At 36.9% G+C, this 23,170-nt stretch overlaps 2 protein-coding genes across 7 annotated transcripts in view; one reads left to right on the forward strand and one right to left on the reverse strand.

The window, feature by feature from the left end:
* Positions 1-23,170, forward strand: part of LOC106160953 (26S proteasome non-ATPase regulatory subunit 1) — a 142,805-nt gene that overhangs the window by 29,138 nt on the left and 90,497 nt on the right. The window lies entirely within an intron of this gene.
* Positions 1-23,170, reverse strand: part of LOC106160954 (uncharacterized) — a 39,103-nt gene that overhangs the window by 8,252 nt on the left and 7,681 nt on the right. The window contains exons 1-4 of one of the 6 annotated variants that reach the window (XM_086997294.1): positions 16,294-16,455; positions 16,077-16,163; positions 13,484-13,629; positions 8,279-9,310 (exon numbers count right to left, since the gene is read on the reverse strand). In XM_086997294.1, the coding sequence (XP_086853420.1) occupies positions 8,279-8,645 (367 nt within the window). In that variant the 5' untranslated portion in view covers positions 8,646-9,310; positions 13,484-13,629; positions 16,077-16,163; positions 16,294-16,455. Of the gene's footprint in view, positions 1-8,278; positions 9,311-12,839; positions 13,232-13,483; positions 13,630-16,076; positions 16,164-16,293; positions 16,456-16,702; positions 17,075-23,170 lie in introns of those variants that run through there. The other 5 variants (XM_086997293.1, XM_086997290.1, XM_086997292.1 and 2 more) reach the window with 5 other exon arrangements.

The raw sequence follows: 23,170 nt of genomic DNA on the forward strand, positions 1-23,170 counted from the left end.
GTCGGAATTCAGACTTTTTCAAGGTCATTTGGATCATTCTTGTGAATCCTGTACCCTGGACCCCCAGCCAATCTTCTTACTTTTTTGAGTGAGGACTGGTCTTATTCCTGTTCACTGATAGGGCAATGGTAATTACTTATAAAAAAAACCATAATCCCAGACCAACCAGTGTGGCTGTCCTGGACAGTCCCTAGACTTTAGTAATAAACACTACCGGCTAGCCAGATCTATCTGCTGTCAAAAAAGTCTTCCTCCTTTGAAGAGTTTGATGGGCATCTGGTGTGTAAGGGGATTGATGATCGGATTTGCTGCTGTGGAACTATCAGTTAATCTTTTTTCTTTTCCCGAGGTTTGTTAAGGTGGATCTGGTAGAGAGTTATGAGTGTGTTTAGAGGTTTTTAGGGCATTCATCAACAAATCTTTCTCTGCCAGAGAGCGCTTATTGCCAGACAGCAGGATAGGAAACTAGGAGAGAGAGAGAGAGACGACATGGATTCTTATGTTAGACAAAATTGACTGTCTGTGTCTTGAAACCATTTGCCATTAAAGTGTTGGCTCATTCCTGTAGTAACCAGAGAACAAACACCACTGATATGCCTAGTTAATTTGTTTGCGATGCCTTATCAGATCACCCGTCAGTCAGTTAAAACTGCCACCATTGCTGGGTTTCTTGCCCTTCTGTTCATGGCTTTAGTTCAACATAAAACCTGCCTGCTAAGTAAGCCTGGTGGATGCTTGCATGTCAGTTTGCCTATCACTACTGGACAGTAATCAGTTACATGGATATTTTCTATAGGTTAGACTGACAGCTTTCTCAAATTAAGCTCAGCATGGTTTTGGGGTTGTGGCTTCAATTAAGGTGTTACAGGAAACAGGTTCTGTCCTGGTTCGAAAGCATTGATAATATGGGGGTAATGAGGTCCTTGGATTATAACGCGTCTGTAGTATTTTCACCATAAGATTTTGCTGTGGTGGGTTACAGAAAAACACTGCCAATAGGTCATCGTAAAATTAAATAAAAACCTCTTCTCTCATGGAAACAATTGGAATACAATTACGGTATTGTTGTCATGAATTTGGCCTAACCAGATCAAGTCTTTGACCTGGTAAGGCGAGGCAAGCAGGTGGTCTTAATGTCCTCCTGAGATGTCAACCCTATCAAGTAATGGACAGAGATAATTTCATTTACTATAGCCTTTGGTGGGTTCCATTGATTTAACTTTAGTCCAAGAACTTAGTGTTACATTAGGAGTGATTGTTTCAGATGTTTGACTTTGTGACGGTTGACATGATTCTGGTGGGATGGAGTATTGATCTGCGTGATGTTAGCTTTATTGGTTGAATAATGGAATAAAATTTCAAATAGATTTTGATTCGGTTCACTGATTAATCAATGCAAACCTTCCTCTTTGCTATAATTTCTGTCCAGATTGTATGAAGTATTACAGTATCACCAACACACAATGGGGTTTATCAGCAGTTTGACAGCTTAATTATGACTAGAATCACTTGGAATTTTTTTTCTCCAGAATTGCAAAGTATATAGGATAAGATGAAAAATGAAATTAAACTTAGAGAAGATGAGCCTCACACCTATATCAGATCCCCCTAAACTAAAATGAAAAATAAAAAAATTAATTTAGAATAAAAATAAAACAGCCAAAAAACGTGCAAATAAGATAAACAGACAGCCAAAGTATACATGAATTGAAATAAAGTGGAATATGAATATAATTTATTATTACTGTATAGTCTTAGTATATATCTAACACAGGAGGATAATATTTAGCTGGACTTTGTGGACCACACTTTATTTCTTCCCTTTTCCTGGAAGGACAGTTAATGGGAGAAAGCAAAGACACGTGTTACTTAACAATGACTGAAAAATAGATGGTGGTTTTTACGTTACAAAAGTCAGCTGTCAGGAGATCTAATAAAGGAGAGAAACAGTCTTTGAATGCAGAAATAATGGCTTGTGTTGATGGAGCATGGTTGAATGCTATTGTGAAGAAAGAGAAAAAATTGGCCTAACATGCTGTTGGTTTTGTAGTAGATATTGAACTTTTTAACTCTCTGTAGGCTGAGCTACAGAAACATCCAGCACAGAGTGATTCGCTTTCTCCCCATTCATTGTTTCAAGCAAAAAAAAAAAAAAAAAAAAAAAAAAAAAAAAAAAAAAAAAAAAAAAAAAAAAAATTAACAAAGACAAATAATATAATAACAATATAATATACTATAGTAAAAAAGCAATTCTTCTTGTTCTCTAATACATAATACAGTGGTAAAAATCCAGGTACCTTAATTTATGTTTGAAAAAGAAAATTTCCTAGAAATTCCAAGGTCACATCCACCCTAGTAATCCATCTCTTATCCCTGAGTCTGATCCGTGCTGTCTTAATTCAATCAAATTGTACTCAGTGCATGTGTCACATAGCATTAACTGCCTATCTATGTCTGATACAGTGTTACAGAGGGATTACACCAGCACAGTGTTCACATGGCGGCATTCAGATCCAGCAAACTCAGGATAGGATCCTTCCAATTAGATCAAAGAATACCTACATCATGCCTGCGTATTTATATAATTGTTTATGTATGGTTTCAACTTTTTTATGGTCCAGCGTTTTTACACTTAAGGTATTAGCGGATAACAGTACCATTCGGTTTCAGTCAGAATTTTATTTCATTACCTCATGCAGAGATTAACTTTTCTGCAATCACATGGACCCATTGCAAAAATCTCCATGTAGACAGCAAATAGAAAGTATTTGAGACAGTGTGAATTGCGCCATTTTGTCTGATGGAGAATTACATCGTAAAGCTCCAGTCTGTGCACTGCATCTAGGGAATACTGTAATTGCTGTATCATTAAGATTCATCAGGCAATGAGGCAGGTAATCAGGACTGTTTTACCGGAGGTAAATGGTGCGATTTCTTCCTCTCTGTCTCTTCTCTTTCCTTGCTTACACATTTGGTGCAGGGATAATTTGAGATTTGTTCTCTTGCAGGAAATTATGAATTAGTTAATAGGGAGATTAGGCCTGTTGTGTTCAGTGTTATTTTGTTGTTGCGCTATTCTAGAATTGATACATGATTACTCGGCCAATCATTGTACTCATGTCCATGATGAATTGAAGCAATTAAAATGAAAGGGAGAGGGACTAGAGATTTGGTTTCTTTTTGATATTTTTTATCAGTTTGTAAAACAATCTGGTCTATTTTCTGAGTAATGGGCTTAAACCACTCCGTACTTAGTATACTTTTCTGATAATCATTATGTAGTTATCTTCATTGTGAATATTATACAAATCAGGTTCTACAGTCATGGCTTCAATAAAGAATTATCATGGCCACAGTCCTCTGAAAAAATAATTATTCTTATTCATCATTTTTTTTTATTTTAGTGATACATTATGCATTATTCATTATCTTTTCCAGGGTTTATATTTCCGTGTCTGAAAGCAAAATCCAGTATTTCGTTATGAAAAGCACTAGTTCACTTTTCCCCACATACGGCAGCACCAATTTTAATCACGTATGGAGATATATTTAGATCTCCTGAAAAGCGTTAAACCCTTGGGGAAATTATAGCAGAGAGATTTGTAATGTTGTCAGGCTCCCTTTTACAACTGGGGAATGAGAGCAGGCTATTAATATTGGAGAAAATGCAAGAAAATTATGAAACAAGTTCTTTTTTAATTTGATTTATTGAAATGAAGAGATACTAAATGGTGATAGAAGCTAGATGTTTCAGCTCTTAATAGACCTTGTGAGATGAAAAAAAGGAAAGAAAAGAAATGAAATATTAACTGCTTTCCTTCTAATTTTTTTCAAACGTCTAAGATCCTTTGTATTGCCTAATTGTTACAGCTTCACTCTGTAAACACCAACTTAGTCCACAGTAGGATTTCTACCTGACTTATGTAATCTGAGGTCACACCTCTGAGGTCACAGCACTAAGGTCACTGCTAAGGTCACACCACTGAGGTCACAGTACAGAGTTTGCAGCACTAAGGTCACTGCTAAGGTCACACCACCAAGTTCACAGCACAGATTTTGCAGCACTAAGGTCACTGCTAAGGTCACACTACTGAGGCCACAGCACAGAGTTTGCAGCACTAAGGTCACTGCTAAGGTCACACCACTAAGGTCACACAGCCAAGGTCATATTGCTAAGGTCTTACAACTTATTGCTAAAGTCAACAATTGTAGTTGGCAAGACAACAGTGATGTTGGTTAAGCTTCATGCTGTTTTACAACAGTTTGTGAAAATGTCATAACTTGACCAGAAATCTGCCCTTGTGTGAAATTGTCAGGTTTCGTAAATTAAATTTCTAGTATTAACCGTACACTTTGTTCTATAATAAAACCAAGTGGTCCAGAGTTCTGTCCATGGAGACCCCATCTCTCACACTTGTCTGCATTTACATTTAGATTTCTATAACTAAATAATACAGATCTGCCATCCAAAGCCTAGAATAGACCATGCAATTTTCTGAAATCAGACCTCTGGAAATGAACAGATATTCCCTTGTCTTATTGAATCAGGATTGCTGGTCTGATTTTCTGTTGATTCCATGAATTTATAAAGCATGCACTTGTTATGGTTTGGCTGTTGTTTCTATAAGATGAGAGAGAGAGAGAGAGAGAGAGAGATACAAAGATATATATATACACACAAAGAGAGAGAGAGAGAGAGAGAAAGAGAGAGAGAGGGGGGTGAAGAGGTAAAAGAAATCACCACCAGCCCATAAACAATATAATTACAACATTTTTAACTATAAAAGTTAACATCTTGGTATCAAGAAATGATAAACAGGTAGCAAACTCTAGGATATTAGAAACAACTAAATTCCCAGCTCTTGGTCTTTCATCTCCCCCCCCCCCCCTCCGCCCCCTCCCCCCTCCCTCCATTATCCACAGCCACTAACATTATCCCAGTAGATTCACATTCTATGCCAAGCTTCACCTTGAAAGTAACTTCTTGGTATTCAACAACAAATGGCAAACAGCTCACTCATCCTCCTCACACAAACAGTATGTAACCTGTTGGTAAACAGCTTAGATACAAACATTACACAGCCTAGGGGTGGATGTGTAGAGCTGTGTTCACACTCATCATGCTACAAACATTACACAGCCTATGGGTGGATGTGTAGAGCTGTGTTCACACTCATGGAATAAACTGGCACCTACACAGTCCATTTCTGGGGCATTCAAACACAGTGGAAGTCACAATTCTTTATCACTTTCAGGTTGACTCTGGAAGTGGAGATGTACTCAGGATTGGTCAGTTTTGGGAGCAGGGAGAATCAGTTCTAATAAAACGTGTCAACCTTATGTTAGCAATGTGTTAATGTAAAGGTGATGACAGGATAGCAGAGGTGTAGAATTGTACCTTCATATACAAGACATTTATTATAATGTTAAGCTGATGACAGGATAGCAGAAGTGTAGAAATGTACCTTCGTATACAAGACATTTATCATACCCCTGTAGTTTTACTCTCTTGAGTAGGGGGCTATCTTGAGATAAGAACACCACGTGCCCTATTGGTGAATCTATCTGGTCCAAATAGTATGTAGTCTGTAAGTTTAGGCCTTGAACACACCTGTTTGTATGTGTTTGTTACAGGCAATTCCAGATTTAGAAAGAATTCCCAGCTGCAGATCTGGGTGTCAGAACACTGATACCTTTTGTTCCTTTGTTACAGTATTAATTTTGAGTTCAAACACCCCTTCCTCCATAAAAAACGTAACAGTTATAATGCCATTATGCATGGTTTAAAGTATTGTTAGGTATAGCTTAAAGTAAAAACTTTACTGTAAGCTGGCTGTAGTCTGCAGTTGTTAGCAAAGCTGTTATTTATATTAATTTATATTCTAAAAACAAGTTTGCTTTAATAATGCAGTCAACTTTTTTTATTTATTTCATTAACATCTTTGTTTGAATTGGTAATTGCCAATTATCAAAATTTGCATTTCTTGGTCGTTTGTGTGAAAATTAAGTGGCAGTGATGTAGAGGGTGGGTAATCAGCTTATCGTAACAGCAAGGGCATCTAGGTGTGCAAAGATTATGTCTACAAGCCGCTCGTTCCTTTTCATCGTATTGCTCTGTGTGAAATGGCAAGCAGGCGGTTTGTGTCGGTTCAAACATGTAACAAATAGGGAAATGTTGATATGTATATTTTTTCCTAGCAGCAATAGCATAAAGACATTGATTGGTTGAAGATGGGTGGTTATCTAATGAATTGCAATCGATAGAGATTGCAAGTGGTAAAGTGCAGCAGAAACAAACTGTTAGATAACTGGAATGCTTAAAAAGTTAATGATTGAGGGGTATATTTAAGAGAGAGAATGACCAGTGCAATGTTTAAAGAACAAAGATTTTTCAGTGCAGTACTGCATTATTCTTTTTTTTTTTTTTTTTTTTGTGAAAGACATGTATAAATTTTTTCCTTGGGTTGAAGCAAGGGTAAAAAGGCCAGTTTTGTAAACCCCTCCCCCCCTCCTCCTCTCTGCCAACAGGTCTGAACAATAAACACGTGGCCTGATTGCCTCTATCACTCAGCAAAACCAATAGAAATGAATGTACTTGCATGTTAACAGGACTGCAGGCAGCAATCAAGTCATTTGATTAACACTTAATGTGAAATTATCACAACACTGTGTAATGGGATTGGTAGCACTCAAACATACCAGCACTGTGGCTTACTGCTGTGATAGATGGGATTTAATTAAGTTGTTAACAGTCAAGGGAATGACCCTAACACAGGGACAGGTGTGGTGTTCTAATTAGCTGCTATGTCTTAAAGCAGTACCATAGAACAGTTAATTGACCAATTAATAAAGGTTGAAGTGGCATTAACCAGTGATAGCCTGTGTTAACATACCAGTAAGCCACCCTTACGCTGTAATAAACATATTGATTGACTCATTTAGTTGATTTTTCCTATAGATGTGATCTTCTCTTTCTATTTTCTTCGGGTGTTGGTCGTTTTTCTCCTTTCTTTCTCTCACTCTGGTTTTCATTTTAGGTCTGTGACAGCTGATTTCTATTTCCTATTGTATATAATTTGTGTTAAAGGGGCTTCAGTACGATAGGAGAGGATTCGATAGCTGTAATGGTTCACCTTTTCTGGGCAATGCTTTTATGCAGTTTAATGGACTTTGATATTTTGTGTTTATCATTTAAATCATTTTGATTAATATTTAATTTTTCTTGGGAATAAGAATCCATTTGGAATGGAGATTCTTTTATAGTTGTGATGAACAGATTGTTGTCGGTGACCATAGAACACGCAGGGCTACAACCTTAGGATAAAAGTCACAAACACACGCCTATTTAAGGCTTAAGTGTAATATCTGTCATTGAAACTACTTACTGTTCAATTAATTCCTGTAATGGTTCAAGAATCTATGGGGAGAGACACAAATTGCTGTATTATCTGTCTGGTGATCTATGATTCTATTGCTCTGAGTGGTTAGGTTGTTGGTGAAGGCAATAAGGAAGTGATGTTTTTTTCTCCAGTTCCATAAATGCTAAGCTTTTAGTGGTTCTGTATTCGGAAACAGAGTGCTAATTTGTGAACAGAAATATCAGATCTTAATAGTCATAAGTTGTTAAGTGGTTTGCAAGTCAGACATTTGTGTTTTCATTTAGGCTGGGCTTTTGTCTCCATTGCAAGAATGACTAGGTCTTCTTGGAGGGGGGGGGGGGGGGGGGTTGATAGATTGCCTGGTGCTTAATTGGTGACAGAGATATATCTTTTTAGTGTGATGATTATTGTTTTGTGAAGTGAAGTTATCAAATGTATTTTTGTTCATTATTGCTGACATAGTATATTTAAAAATGAGTTACAGAAAATGACATCACTGGATAAAGATTAATGCAGAGAGAGAAAGAGAATACAAGCATGTTTTTAAATGGTGATGTTAGAGGGCATTCCCAGATATTTAGATCAATCTTACTAGATCGACCTAACTCCCTGGGGGTTCACGCTAAATTGCAGTCAGCCAACCGCGCACGGAAGTTAATTACCCCCTTACAGCTTGTAGTAGGCGGGACGGACATTTAAGCTGGATTATCTGACAGTAATCTAGTGAGACTCCCCACGGGGATAGATCGATCTAAAATCTATGGGAATGTGCCCTTAGAAACCCAGAAACAATTATTTGAGTATTGAACAAAAATCTCTGTTTTTGAAACTGGGCTTAAGAAAACTGGACTTTCTGGATATGCGCCAAACCTTAACCATGATTATCATACAGTACTCACCATACAGAAGAACTATCATCCCTGGCGGCATCACCAAAATAGCCACCAACAGGTCTGCAATTGCCAGCGACATCAGGAAATAGTTGGTCATATTTTGTAGTCTCCGTTCTCGTGACACTGCCATGCACACCAGTATATTCCCCAAAGCAGTACACAGAATGACGACGCACAGAGCCAGATATCCCCACTGGTACTCTCCTGATCCCGCCGTAGCCACCGGTGTTGTGGCATTGTGGTCTGAAATGTCCCCGTGACTTTGTCCTTTGTTGTAGTAGAAGTCCAATGGCTGAACTGTTGTTGTGATGGACTCATCTTCCCTTGTGGTCGTCTGTCGCTCCAATGTAGCATAGATAGCTGTAAATGCCATTCCGCTGCCAACACTGACTCCATTCAAAACCACTTCAGATTTGTCCACTTCACTGGTGAGAACAGTTTTCACTGCTTTGTGGCAGCTTCTGGTACCATTTAAAATTGTTTCAAAATTTTCACTGAACCAGTGAATTCAATAGACTTTCCTGGCTACAGGTGTGTTCTTTGTAACCCTCTCCTTATGTATAAGCACATCAAAGGTCAATTAAAGTTCTGAACACTAACTGTGTTTTCCGAGACCTGCTTTTGGGAAGACCTTTACTGTAAACATTAATTTACAACTGGTGTATTTCTTTTGAAGTTGAAATCAAAAACACCTAACTTTGTAGCATATCGGACCGTTTTCATAGGCTGAATAGGATTGTTGTTCAGAAGGCGCTTCAGGGACTGCTCCAATATCTTTCCAGCCTCCTGTCTGCCTTGGGAAGTATGCAGAAAAGAAGAGATGTTTTTATGTAACCAGTTGCTAATAATAGATCAATTAGTTGTAAAATTCTGCTCAGCTGAAACCCTTTGCTTTGATCAAATTTTAGTGAAAATCTTTTTCTTGGAATGAGTGTCTCCTCAGCCTTGTTTGATGTCTTGTTTGATGTTTCTTTTATCTTTTTATTTTCCTCAGTTTGAAATGATGATTAACAGTCCTCTTCTGTTTTCTTAATGTACCTGAAAAGATGAAAAATTACGTAAATCCTGTCTGAAAATGTGTTGTGTAATGTACCGATGGTTAATTTTTTATCCCCTCTAATATTTTTTTCTATCTTAGAAGGTATTTGAAACCCCCTTTTGCTCTGGCAATAAAATAGTGACTGTCATGAACATATAACCTGTGTTACATAACTCTCTTATCTTTCATCTTAACTTACAGTGACAGAATATCATTTGGGAAAGTGTTTAGTCATTCATATTCAAAGGAAGGAACTAGGGAGTAATTATATATTTTTTAATTACCCTCAGTTGCCATTAAAATTCACAACCATCAGTTTTTAGTCAGTATAATTAAAATGGGAAAATAATCCAATATATTTTTATTTATCTCTGTGCAAAAATGAATTCATTTAAGCTATATATAGGGAGTTTAAAGGGCAGCAACCTTATGTTGTACTTTTATCCAACACTGGGAAGTTCAGGGAACCCTATGTTGTAATCTTAGACTGCATTCCCACAGATTTTAGATCGATATATCCTGGTCGTGCATGCTCGACTAACAGCAATTTAGTGTGAACCCCCAGGGAATTAGGTCGATCCAGATGGATCTATCTAAATCTGTGGGAACCCAGTCTTACCCAATGCTGGGAAGTTCAGGGAACCCTAAGTTATGATCTTACTTAAAGTGCTGGGCAGTTCAGTAACCTCTGTAGAGACCAGACGGTTATAAAGGGAGCTGGTGCTGAAATCCTAAGGGCAAATTTAAGCTAGAATCAATGATCAGGGAAGTGTGAGTTCCATGTGTCCAGGTGGGGAAAACATGAGGTGTCTGCGGTGATTAGTAAGATATCTGTCTGGTTGTTGTTAGTGAAATCCTCAGGGCAGCGCTTAGCTCAGGTTGATGGTCAGAAAAGTGTGATCCCCACATGGAGATGATGTATCTGGGGCAGGAGTTCCCTTCAGATGTGTATGGTAATTACTCATAAATTTCAAACACCAAATTATTTTAATCATGTATACCTCAGTATTTACCAGTTGGGCTTCAAGGGGTATAGAGGTTGATTATGTAATATTTTATGATATATTGTTACAAATAAGCATGTTTAGAACTAAAGCAATATTTTCCTGATGATATTTGTGTGAAGATGTGGAGGAATTACCAGTACCACTGCTGGAAACATGTTTAGTAATCGTGTGAGGTTTGGGAGATCAATCAGTGAAGATTTATTGTCTGGTTTAAAAACCCTAGGAAAGATGACTGAATGCAAGATATCCCTGCCACCTTGGGAGACAAAAATACAGGTGAAAAAAAAAAAGGAAACAGAAAACATTTTGATTCCAAAGAGATGGTGAAATCTCTTAAGAACAGGTGTTCAGTTCTGAAGATCAAGTATGAGTAATTTACTGCTAAGAAAAAGTAAATAAATAAATAAATAAATAAATAAATAAGTAAAAAGACTGGCTTTAATCGGCCGGTCACTATGAGAAAGACCTCCTGTGATGGCCAAGGGCTGGAGTTGTCATCTTGCCTCATTGAGCAAGGATATAATTTTTGAAAAAATCAAATATTTCCACCATGTCCCAGGCTACACTTCTATGATTTTACATCTCTGTGATTTTCTCAATTTAAATAACTAGGAAAATGATATATTTATAGTTACAGAGGAATAATGAATTTGTCATGAATACACACAAAGTGGCAAATTTTAATTTTTTTGCTTTACCAATCTTTGATGACTGACCATATCTAAGAGCGCATTCAGAACTGCTGACTAACAGATCCGCGGATCGAATATGGCCAAACCACTTGAATGCATGTTGCGTAATCTCTGTGGGGGAATCCATTCAGTGTCTAATTGGGAATCAGTTGGCAAGCTTTTTAGTGGGTCACCATATTTGATCCCCAGATCTATTGGTCAGATGTTCTGAATGCACTTTAAACAGAAAATAATTTGAGGTGACCATTAAAGGACTGATGGATATGATAGTGTCTACACTTTTGAGGTTCTAACCTTATGCTCTTCTGTTTTAACCATTAAAGAGAGCAGGATAAGAAAGATGGCTGGAGGACGTTAACAGTTGTGTGTGTCTTTACCAACCTCTGAGTCTGGACTCGAACCACTTTGTATGACGCATTCACCACAGGTAAAAATATTGGAAAAATTACCAGAATTGATAGTAGGCAGAAATACTGCAGCAGTGGGATATGTGTGCAGTTAGCAATTTGCCTTTGGGTGTTTCTTGATTCTGCAGTATTTAGTCCATGAAAGTGCTTAATGATGAAATATATACCATGAGTAAAAAATGGAAAAGATTAGCACAATTGATGGTAGACTTAAAAAAAAAAAAAAAAAGATGGCAGCAGTTGCGTGATGTTAGCAATCTGCCCATAGGGGTTTCTCAGTTTTGTACCACTTAGTAAAACAAACTGTGGAGTGATAAATTATACCATGGGTAAAAGATTGAAAAAATTAGCAGAATTGATAGTGGGTTAAAAAAAAGATGGCAGCAGTTGCGTGATGTTAGGAATCTGCCCTTGGGGGTTTCTTGGTTCTGTACCACTTAGTAAAACAAACTGTAGAATGATAAAATATACGGCAGGTGAAAGTGATAGCTCTGATGCACCGATAAGCTGTAATCTTTATTCAGGTAAATAATGTATTCCGGAATTAAGACAGGTAGTTGTGTGGTTTTTCTATAGAATTCTCCTGTGTGATGCATCTTCTGTGTTATCAATTAATACATGTTGTTTGTTCATACAACACTTCCTGTAGAAATCTGAATAACTGTGTCCTACAATAGTTATTATTTGTCTTTTCTGATATTTTGATAAAATCAATGGGTAACAAATACTTTGAACTTAAAGATATAATTGCCTGTGCTGCAATTGATGAAGATAAATATTTAATTACAAATAAGAGTTATGGGGTATTTGCTGTAATTACTGAAAATGGGATTTGTATTGATGATTTTTTATTACAGAAAGATGCAGTGATATCAGTCTTTGTTACTTACTATTACCATGTGCATTTCCCAACAATTTTGTATTGATAATTACACTAAAACTTATATAGAAATAATTTCTTTAATCATGCCTATTTTTTGTCATTTTTACATGGCTTCACTAACTCTGAATCCATAACTAATAAAATACTGCTTTTCAAAGTAAGCTATGGCTCTGGCAAATCTCACAATATATTGTTCTTTAGTACATGTAAAAGTACACTTGCAAAACTTAAAACTCCTTTCTCTTAGAAAATGCTAAAATCCACATTTAGTTCCAGGTAATAATTTATATACCCCTAGAAAGACGCTATTATCCACAAATCTTTGACTCTAGGAATTATTATGTACCAACCTTTTTATAGTTGTTACTCCTGGAGATTGCTTCAAAAATTTTAGTCCAGCTAATTTTTGTTTCATTGTTAAATATACAATGAGCTTGTCACTTCGATTGCAAGTCCTCTCAGTAACTAACTGTTATCAACTATAAGACCTCCAAGGAATGAAGCATCCTGCTTCAAATAAATCTGTACAACCTACCAACCTTTTATTCCAGGTAAACTGTTATACTCCACAATGAACTCCGGCTCAGTAACAATTCCCTCCTCCTAGTAATTCACAGTAATCCACAATGAGCTTCTGCTCTGGCCATCCACATGTCCAGGTCCAGAATTCCTGGATTTCACATCTTGGTAATTTGTGCTTTCACGTGTGTATGGTTGTGGTGGAGAAAGCACGTGCACTCATACCAACGTGGATATGCAGAGACGTGTGTGTGTGTTCGTGTGTGTATGTGTTAGAGAAGGCAGGTTAGATCTGTTGGCTGTGTGTGTGGAGTTGTATGCTCTGGGTAAACTCACAGCTTTGATTTGTTGGTTGTGTTGTGATGTCATGAGTTAAGGCTGGGTTTGAGGCTACAAAAGGGGGGGGGGGGGGGCGATTTCTGTGACCTTTTGTGTGAGGATCCAAACTGTGGGTTGAGCAGGCAGACAGGTACTTTTCCATCTTTATTCCTCTTTTTTCTCTTTCTTTCATTTTTTGAAAAATGAATTCATTCTGTTAGATCTTATCAAATAAGTAGAAAAGAACAGATTTAAACAACAAAAGAGAAACAAAACCACCTACGTCTGACCAGCACAAAAAAAAAAAAAAAAGGGGGGGGGGGGAAAAAACAAAACTATTGCTTACTGCAGTTCCATGGAAATCAGTTAATCTTCTTTTCCTCTTAATTGTCCAATTATGGAAATCTGATGAGCAATGACTATAGTTCCCAGGTGCTTGGGCTTTCTTCCCAGGGGAGTCTTGTGTCGGGGATAGTGGGAGAAAGCAGGTGTCTGGAGACGAGAGATTAAAGCATTGGAGAATGACATGAGTGGGGAGAGCATCAAAGAAAGTTCATCGTTTACGTAATGCGGGTGCATGTTCGTGTGTGTTAGTAGGGGGAATCAGGAAATGGGGTTGCTTTGGATTGTATTCATAATGATGAGGGAATCAATGGAGATGATATGGGATGAATTTCATTTTTGCGGAAAATTGATAACAGTTTACGTTGCACAGGGAGAGGGTTTCCAAAAGTTCACCAGCAAAAAATGAAAACTGGGCATGTTCACATGTAGACTAAATTAGACCAGATGCGGACCATGTTGGCAATAGGGATAAATAAGATCAGACCATATGTAATAATCTTCATCATCATCATCATCATCATCTTCTTCTTTATCAGAGGCATAAGTTGGGATTCAAAGCCAAAGAGGCAGTAGTGATCCTTATTTTCCTGTCTGGTCTGGGTCAATCCTGTGGTGAATATGACCAGAAAGAGATGGGTATGTTGTCACAGGGAATGGGGTGGGGAGGGGGGGTAGACAGAGATATTAGGGTATGGGGGACAATCAGCAACAGTTCATTGGTACATAGCATCAGAAGCTGGTCAGGTGGGGAGAAGGGTTTTAATTTATCTTTGATGGGGTGGGTGGGGGGGGGGGGCTGTCAAGGGCCCCTTGGGAGAGAGATAAGGAAAACATCACAGAATAGGTGGGAGGATCACCAGAAGGTCATTGATGTGATAAGAAGTATCTTATACAATAGATATAACTACACAGATTTCCTAGAAATCACAGTATCATGGTGGAATTAATAGGAATGATAATACACTATGTGATAGGGCTATGCTGACTTGGTCTATACAGTCTGTATTTATTGACTGACCTTTGCTAAACTCAACAAAATATTATTTCTTGTGATCAGAGATGGAAACTGGACATTACGTGAAAGCCAGCATTGCTTCGAGGAAAACCAGGTCATCTTGAACAAAAATTGCATGAAGTGTTCCAGTTGCTGGTAATGCAATAGAAAACCATTCCCAGTGTAATTTCATTGATCTGGTCCTTATGCTTGAGGTATTTTACTCTGTTCAATGCTTTTGATATATTTCTCATCACAAAACTCACTCTCTAAATCACTGTTATTGCTAATCATATGACTGTGCATTTCTATTAAATATGCTGAAGTTGATTTATTCACCTCCATTATTTTCACTCTGATACATTGTATTTTTATTGCACTATTTTGATACTTTTGGATTATTTTGATACTTTCTATTACTTTAATCATGACTTTGGCACTGTATCTCTGTTATTGGTGCTTTGTCACTTTTATACATTGTATCAATATTGACCTAACTTTTCCTGTCATTCATAAATGTTTGTTAACTTTGTATCTCCTATCATTCCTTTAATTTTAGGTCATGATAGGATTTCATTATCAGTATTACCTCAAGTGAAAGACCTTCGGTGCGGTGTCAAAGTTTTCACTTGTCCTGTTGATTGTTTGGTAAAAGAAACACGCAGGGTTGTAAATTGTATGAGATTCTACCCTAAGTTATTTACACTAAAGTTAACATATAGATTTACAGACCCATTTAGACTGAATGCTTGGTTAAGTATGCGAGTGCTAGGCAATTTGCAAGGAAAATAATGATTTTTAGGGTAATTATTTGCCTATGCTTTAAAGATTCATATTTTTATGAATGAATGTAATTTTTTCTTTGCACTAATGCCAAATGGGTCATCCAATTAATTAATCTATTTCAATTAGAAACTGTTACTTACATGGACTTAGCAATTTTGTTACACATATTCTGATATGGCCATTATTGAACAGTACATCTATTTTTGCCAGCTGTTAACCGGTACCGTACAAGATGCGTAGTGTTAGTGAATTGATCAACTGTCATAGTGGACACCAGATTGTTCTCTCTCATGGTCAGTTTTGTCTGTTGTGTGGAGTTCACCCTGGTCACTGTGGCCCTAATGAAATCAACTCAATGCACTGAGATGATAGTGATAGCTTGCATATAGGCTTAAAGAGTCCCATGATGCAGTTTATTTCTGTGTTAGGAGGCTAGATGGGGGCTAGATTACACTCTTTAGAGAAAAACTGAATATTTAATGCTGGGTTATTGCCTGGGAAGTTTTGTTATTGGATTTACAGATTTGAGTAGTAAAAATGTATATAAAAGGAATTGGTATGTCAAAATAATTTATTTTAGTATTGTTTGAACCTATAAACTAGTTATTCATTATGAAGAAAATGTTATTAAACTGATTTGACAAAAAAGTATTAAAATGTACTATTGGTATGGATTTCTACTGAAATCTGTTTTTTTTTTCTAGGAAACAAGGAAATTCATAAATGAAGAAGAATTAATTCAAAAGTTTACAATGTGAAATTAGTGGTCATAATAATATAAGGAAACCCTAATTAAAAAAAATCAGAAACTTACTTTTGAGTTCCTCAGCTTCTGTTTTCTTGTCTAGGTCCAGTTTGTAAGTGATAAAATAGTCGCCTTTTAGGATGTATGTTCAAGTTTCTGAAAGAATAATAAGTCATTTTAATATCTTTCTGTTTATCATTTAGCTTCTGGAAAATCAAAATTTCAAAATAAAGTCCTTATTGTTTTAATTTCAATGGTAACTATGAGTAATGGCCAAAACAACTACCTTAAGAATTTGAATATAAGAAAAAATGTTTAAGCCACTCTAAACTGTCCCCTTGTTGTACTTCGCCTGTGTTGTAATTGACAAGTTCAGTACAAGTCTATTAGTGGTTAGACTAATGTTAGCTTTGTAAGGTGGTTGGAGCAAAACACTCCAGTTCTGCATATTCCTTTCTAAAGGCCAAAGCACACTGACATGTGTGAGCTGAGCCACTGGCCTCATGATGTGTAGATCAGCCTCTTGGTGTGCTCTGCTTCTATATATCAGCATGTTAGATGTTTATCTTTTCCATACATTTAAAAAATAAAGGCAAATTAAACTAAACTTTTAACTTTCCTTCAGGTAGCTGAGTTCATACCTGAGAGTGTGTGCTGGACTTGAGGTATTTACCTCCTACCTATGGGTTGCTTACCTAATCTATGTACCCTGTCAATAACTGAGAGGAGAGAGATCTACCAATATTTGGACTGTTGACCACAGGGAGCTAATTTAATTGCTGTTCCTTTACAGTTACGTTTACACAGGGCAGGATTTGGAGCGGCTGCAATGGTGCTTCAAGTCTGGATCACTTGGTTAAGTCTGGATACATAACACCAGACAAAACATTTCTCTCCATTATCTTTTCTATATGGGGTAATGCATTCAACCAACCATTGTGTTACAAGGAACAGATTAGACAGTATGTTGATATGAACTTAAAGTGGTTTCTGCCAGAAGTAATACAACCAGATCCATCCCTTTTCACTCTCTAGAGTCTCTACACAAGTCGGGATTAGCCAAGTGGACTCCTTTCAGAGCTGTGAAAATGTGCCCCCCCCCCCCCCACCCCCTGCCCTCGCTAATGGCTGCTAGTCATTAGGTGGGATATGATATCCATCAGCAGTGTCATCTCTGTCCATCAGACCGTCCATCTCTAAGTGGTCATCTCTACCCGGTCATTGCTGAGTACTTGATGAGGACTGTTTGTGAGTAATGACTTGATGATGAGCTGCGTGATCAGAGAGATCAGTCCTAGTGATCTGACAGATCAGTTCTAATTGACCACAGATTGAGCATTTGGTCGAGTGCTGACATTATCATTGAGAAATCATTGAAGCAGGGAGCCAAGCCAAGGTACTTCAATACTGGAATCCAGACTTAGGATGTCATGTTTTTTTCACCATTGCCCGGCCATACCTGGTCATGTGTACAAAGCTTAGCTAACAAGACAGGGGATTTATCCTTGTAAACTCCTCCCAAAGTTTGTTTTGATCAGCAGAGCTAACAGTGATATGTCAGATGCTAAAGACTTGGCCTATTATAGTATCCGGTATCTTTGACTTCCCCATAGTAAGACTTGATCAGTCCACTAACATTTACATTTTAGACATTATGGATATTGATATGTGTTAAAAGATCCGACGGTTATTGTGTTTGAGCACCAATGTTAGAATTTTCTATGGCATAATCTTTTTGACCAACGGGGACTCTTGAAGCAAATAGGAAACAACTAAAGGTACCATGGAACTTATAATCTGATTATGTAAGACGTAATGTTCTTAAATGGGAAAGGATGGTTTGGGTACTCACTTTGAGATTACTTATTGTCAATATATCTATTGCTGATATAGAAAACACTTACTTTTTTTATCATTTTAGAAATAAATAAGTCAGTCCAGTCCAACTGTCATATTGGAGTACCTCAGGCAGGTGTTATGGAAATGAAGCTCATAATCTTTTTGATAAATGCCCTGGCATCAAGAAAACAGGAAGTACTTAACTTTTGCATTAATAAGTCATTGACCAGCACTTTGTTTTGGGGACAGTTAAAAAAAAAAAAAGGCTGTCTAGAAAATGGTTTCTGTGTTTAAAGGTTATTATTTATATCAAGAATGTCTCACCAAGAATGTTAAACCAAAGTGCCTGAAATGGCCCGAATTTATTCTCGGATGTAAGGTTTGTTTATGCTCTGAGACTGTAAAAACCTGAAAGTTGAATCTTTTCGTAGAAGTGTGATTTAATAGATGGGAAAAACAATCTAGCCATGTTCTACAGATGCTAGAGACTACCACTCTTCATTTGATACATCATAGATGCATTATAAGCTAATTACATCATTCACATAATAATCACTGACAACAATTAATGCTCCATCAAACTGACATAATGATCTGAGTCCCGTGGAAATCTTACAGGTACAATTATGTTAAACCATAAAAGATTAACAAATAATAACCTAGTTTATATTTAGACAGCTACTTGAACTACAGAAAACAGTTCATAGATTTTAGACTTTCTAGAAGTTTGGTTATGCTGACTTACCTCATTTTAAGAAATCTTTACAAAAATCAACCCTTGAAGTGTGTATCCCATTGATAGCAATACAGCAAGTTGGAGCCATTCTGGGAAGTGGGTAGCCTTTGCTTGGGATGTTCACTCTTTTATACAGGAACATTACCAAATGACACGGTCTAGTGAGAGACATCCCAGGCACATTATTAAGTGATCACATTTCTTTGGTATGTGATTTCTGGTGAAATTACCTGAACTTTCAAATCAATAATGCAGTGATTTTGTAAACCTATACTACATATAACCATTTAAACAACCTACATAATTTTCCCGAAGTCAATCGTTAAGACTTGTCCTGTCCGTTAAGTTTGCCCCAGAATGGTAATTGATACAAACGGCAATCCCACCTATTGAGATAAGTTGACCAGGGATGAAATACAACTGCTTGAATTTGATGGAGATTTTAATTCAGTACTTGGCTTCGACTGTAACTGATGATAGTTAAGTTTCAGAGAAAGTCACCTCGACCTGTCACAGGTGAGTAGGAATAGGGTCATTTACATTATTCATTGCCCTAATTTCTTTCGGCCTTGTTCTCCAGGAAGAAGATCTCCTGGGGGTTTTATCAATAATTCATAGAATTAGGAAACCAATGCCTCTTCATTATACAATCCATGGCCTTTGTTTATGGATCATTTAAGCCATGGCCTTTTTTTGTATTGAAGTAAAGTTAGTGATTTATAACCAGCATTAGTTGATTTACTTATGTCACATTGAAAACATTTAATATCAATTGTTTTATAGAAAATAATTGATATCCCATAATTATCTTCTGAGCCTCATAGTGGTTAAGGATGGTGAGCAGTGACATTCAAATTATTTGTTTTAATCTTTGTCAAAGTTGTTATTAAGGACTTTTCTTCAAAAGATGACTTTGTTGTTAATGAGTCTTTGTAAAACATGTTAGGAATTTGAGCTATCCAAGTTGTATTGCCCAAAGATTCGAAGAAGACCTACTCTTTTGTCCCTAGACTTACCTCCTTGAGGAAAATGAAATTGTCTGAGCACTGATTATACTTTTAGTGGTGACAGTAGCTCATTTTGATGTACAAACTACATTTATTTGAGGTTGATCATTTAAATAATTGAAAATGTCCTATGACCAGTTTTGCTAAAATCCCCACTAAGTAGCTCAGTCCATTTCTGCTTTTAGCAATCAAGTAAAGCCCAGACCTTGAGATTTTCCTGAACCTGAGATTTCTCATAAAAAACTACTCCATGGTCCACGATGCTGCTCACCTTAGTCTGAAGTAAATCATGAGGGGATACATGCAAGGATGCAGAACACGCTGTATTTCTTTGGCTTCATTATTTAAATGGGTCCAATGCATGATGCATCGAAGTTAAATTTTTATTTTGTTACAGATAGACCTGTATTGGTAATTTGATAACTATTTTTTTGCCATTTACACATACAAGTTGGGCAATAGGTGAGGTAGAAAAAAATCAATGTCGAGAAAGGATTAAGGAAGAAACATTTAAATTATCGACAGTGCAAAAAGGCCATGGCAAAAACTAAGTTCCACACATTTCTGTTTTTATTTAACACTGTTTATTGCCATGTTTTCTTGAGTAACCTCGATGCTTTCTTAGCCTTAGGCACCTAGTTGCAATTAGCAGAGAGGGACGAGAGGAGGAGGTGGAGACTTGAGTAGGAGGTGGAGACTACAGGAATGCTGCCTCTTGTCATGTACTTCCTCATACTTAGAGAAATAAATAACTTGTGTTTAACATGCACTAGGTTACCCAGAATTTTTTTCTTTGGAGGGAATTGCTTTTTTCTTTAGTCAACAGCGATGATTTTGGAAGGAGAAAAAAATCAGATACATGTTTGTTTTCTGACTTGGAGTGATTTTTGTTGAATGTTAATGAATATAACCAATTCTGTTGTTGATGTTTTTTTACCAGTTTTTGTGTATATTTTTCTAACAGTTTTGAGTAACAAACACTAGCAAGTTTGCTTGGAGGTTTCCTAATTCTCAGTGACATTGACCTTTAGGATGATGCAGGAAGAAATTTGCCAATTTTATAGCCATCAGCATGGGAAGTTAATGGCGGTCCTGATGCCACTTTGGTTAATTTGATTTTTTTGAGGGGGAGTGAACAGTGTATTGATGTTTATTATTATTATTATTAATTTCTTTTTAATGGCAGATTGGCAGTGACTTGATGATAACAGGAAATGAGAAGGTCGTGGTTTTCCACCCAGTGAAAACAGTTGTCTATAATAAGTGTTATCTACTCAGGACTAGCAATTAATCTGTGCACATAGATTTTTGTGGATGACAACAGGAAACAGAGGTGATTGATAATCACTAAGTTGCAATATATCACACCTGTTAGGTTGTGTGTGCGTGCATGCGTGCGTGCGTGTGTGTGTGTGAATTTATCTAGTGTTTCATTTCAAAATGCATCTGTATCAGAATGTGAATCCTGTGTAGTCAACTGACTACCTCTACCTATGTCTTGTTCCCTCTGTTAGTCATCATTGCTGACACTCTCTCCCTTTCGAAAAAGTCCTATAGAACCCTATAAGCCCCAATGGGATCCTATAGGAAATTGTACTTTTTTGTACAGGCTGTGTGTGTGTGTGTGTGTGTGTGTGTGTGTGTGTGTGTGTGTGTGTGTGTTAGATTTTTTTCCTTTTTCTTGAGGATTGACCCTTATTTCTAGGCGAACAAAAACTATGGACAGTATGAATGGATAATTATAATAATAGGAATGAAATAGCGTGTTATTCCATTAATTATATATTACCAGAAGGAAGAAAGCTCCTATTCATTGTGTTCATGATGATACGGAACCATGGCAATAGCAGTTTGAAGGTAGCAGACATGTACACACTACATAGTAAGACAAACATGCAGGTGTTTCTGGGGAGAGATTTCTTGTAAACATTTATATGACTTATGTTTATGATGTATGTCAACAGATGAATTCATATGTACAGCCACAACCCACCACAAATATACTATATATCAAACCAGAGACCATTGATTATGTGGTTTTTGGCACCAATACCTCCTCACACATACATGTCTGTTTTGTCCATTTATTTATGAAACGAGATCCTTCGCATATATTACATATATATAACAGGAATGTACTCTTAGCCTCTATACTTTGTACCAATTTATGAAAGTTAATCTCCAGTTATGATTATACTTCCATTAGACCCTGATCTTATTAATGATCAATTTGAAGTACCATCACCTTTGATACATTTAGGGTTTATTTTCAGTAAAAATCTGTCACACAGCCACTATATCCCTTGAAGAACAATGAGCTGTGAGAGTTTGGTGATAGAGCTTGTTATCTTAAAGTGCTTTGTATATATTATACAACCAGATATACCTCTATACTGGAACAGTTTCAGCATTTGCACTGTCTGTCACCTATGGTGCCTAAACCCTTCACATAACTTCCTGAACCCTAATGATATCATTCCTGGATCAAACCATTGACTGCCAGCTTTGGGCTACAATTGCCTTAGGCATATACATCATGTAGTGAACAAGGCCTCTCACATAGCCTCTCTATCATTCCAGTAATCTTTGCTGGTACATGCCAACACTTGAATAATGTGGTGTAAGGCTGGGCTAGAGTAGACATGAGTACAATGTACCTTCTCAGTTTACACATGGAATTGCCAGGGTGGTGGTGCTCTCTCCGCCTGTCTGAGCCTTATACCAAATTTGGAGGCAGCCCAGCACATTGTGTTGACTGATGGGTGGCTTATGGGGGATGTGATGTGAATGGTTCCATTTCTGCATTGGTGCACTCGTAGTAATTACTAGAATATCAATCAGAGTTGATGGTTGATTGCAATAGGGATTTTTTTTCGTATTGTGTTGTTCAAACATTTGGCCGTTGTGTTATGTCATTAAGGCCTGAACCAGTTCAGGTTAGCACAATTCTAGAAATGAATGATTATCAGATTATTGTAAAAAGGCCAGAGGACTTATATACAGTGAAATAAACTAAACTCACATTAAAACCCTGATTCTGGTATGAGACTGTGTTTTGCTGCATATTGAAAGGTGTATGTGAACTTAATAACTAATATTATGTTTCATACTACCTACTACTTTTTTTTAAAAGAAGTAGAATATGTATAATACCCATGTGTACCTTCACCTGGACAGCACTCTTGGAATGTAGATTTAGTCACGTGCTGGATTTTTTTTTTACTTGACAATGAGAAATATAGAGTGAAATAATAATTGTGCTTTAGCCTGATTTTTTATCGATGAAGTTCTAGGCATTGATAAGGCAAAAAGTCATTTTATCAGCAAATAAGCCCAGTGTATGTGTAGGTACATTTGGTCCCTTTTTTTTTTTTGCATGCATACTGAATGCCACAGACTACTTAAATCTGCCACTATTACCAAATTGACGAGCAAAAGGCAACCCCATTGAGTAAACTGTATGTAATCAAACAGACATAAAAAGCACACAAACTGAAAGTCTGTTTTATTTTCTGTTTATGTTTTGAACTCTAAGAGTCATCATAATTTGAAAAAGATTTCTTACAATTGAAGATCCAGAT

The sequence above is a fragment of the Lingula anatina genome, chromosome 10 (genome assembly GCF_051362555.1).
Source record: "Lingula anatina isolate TDL-2025a chromosome 10, LinAna3.0, whole genome shotgun sequence".
Lineage (NCBI taxonomy): Eukaryota > Metazoa > Brachiopoda > Lingulata > Lingulida > Lingulidae > Lingula > Lingula anatina.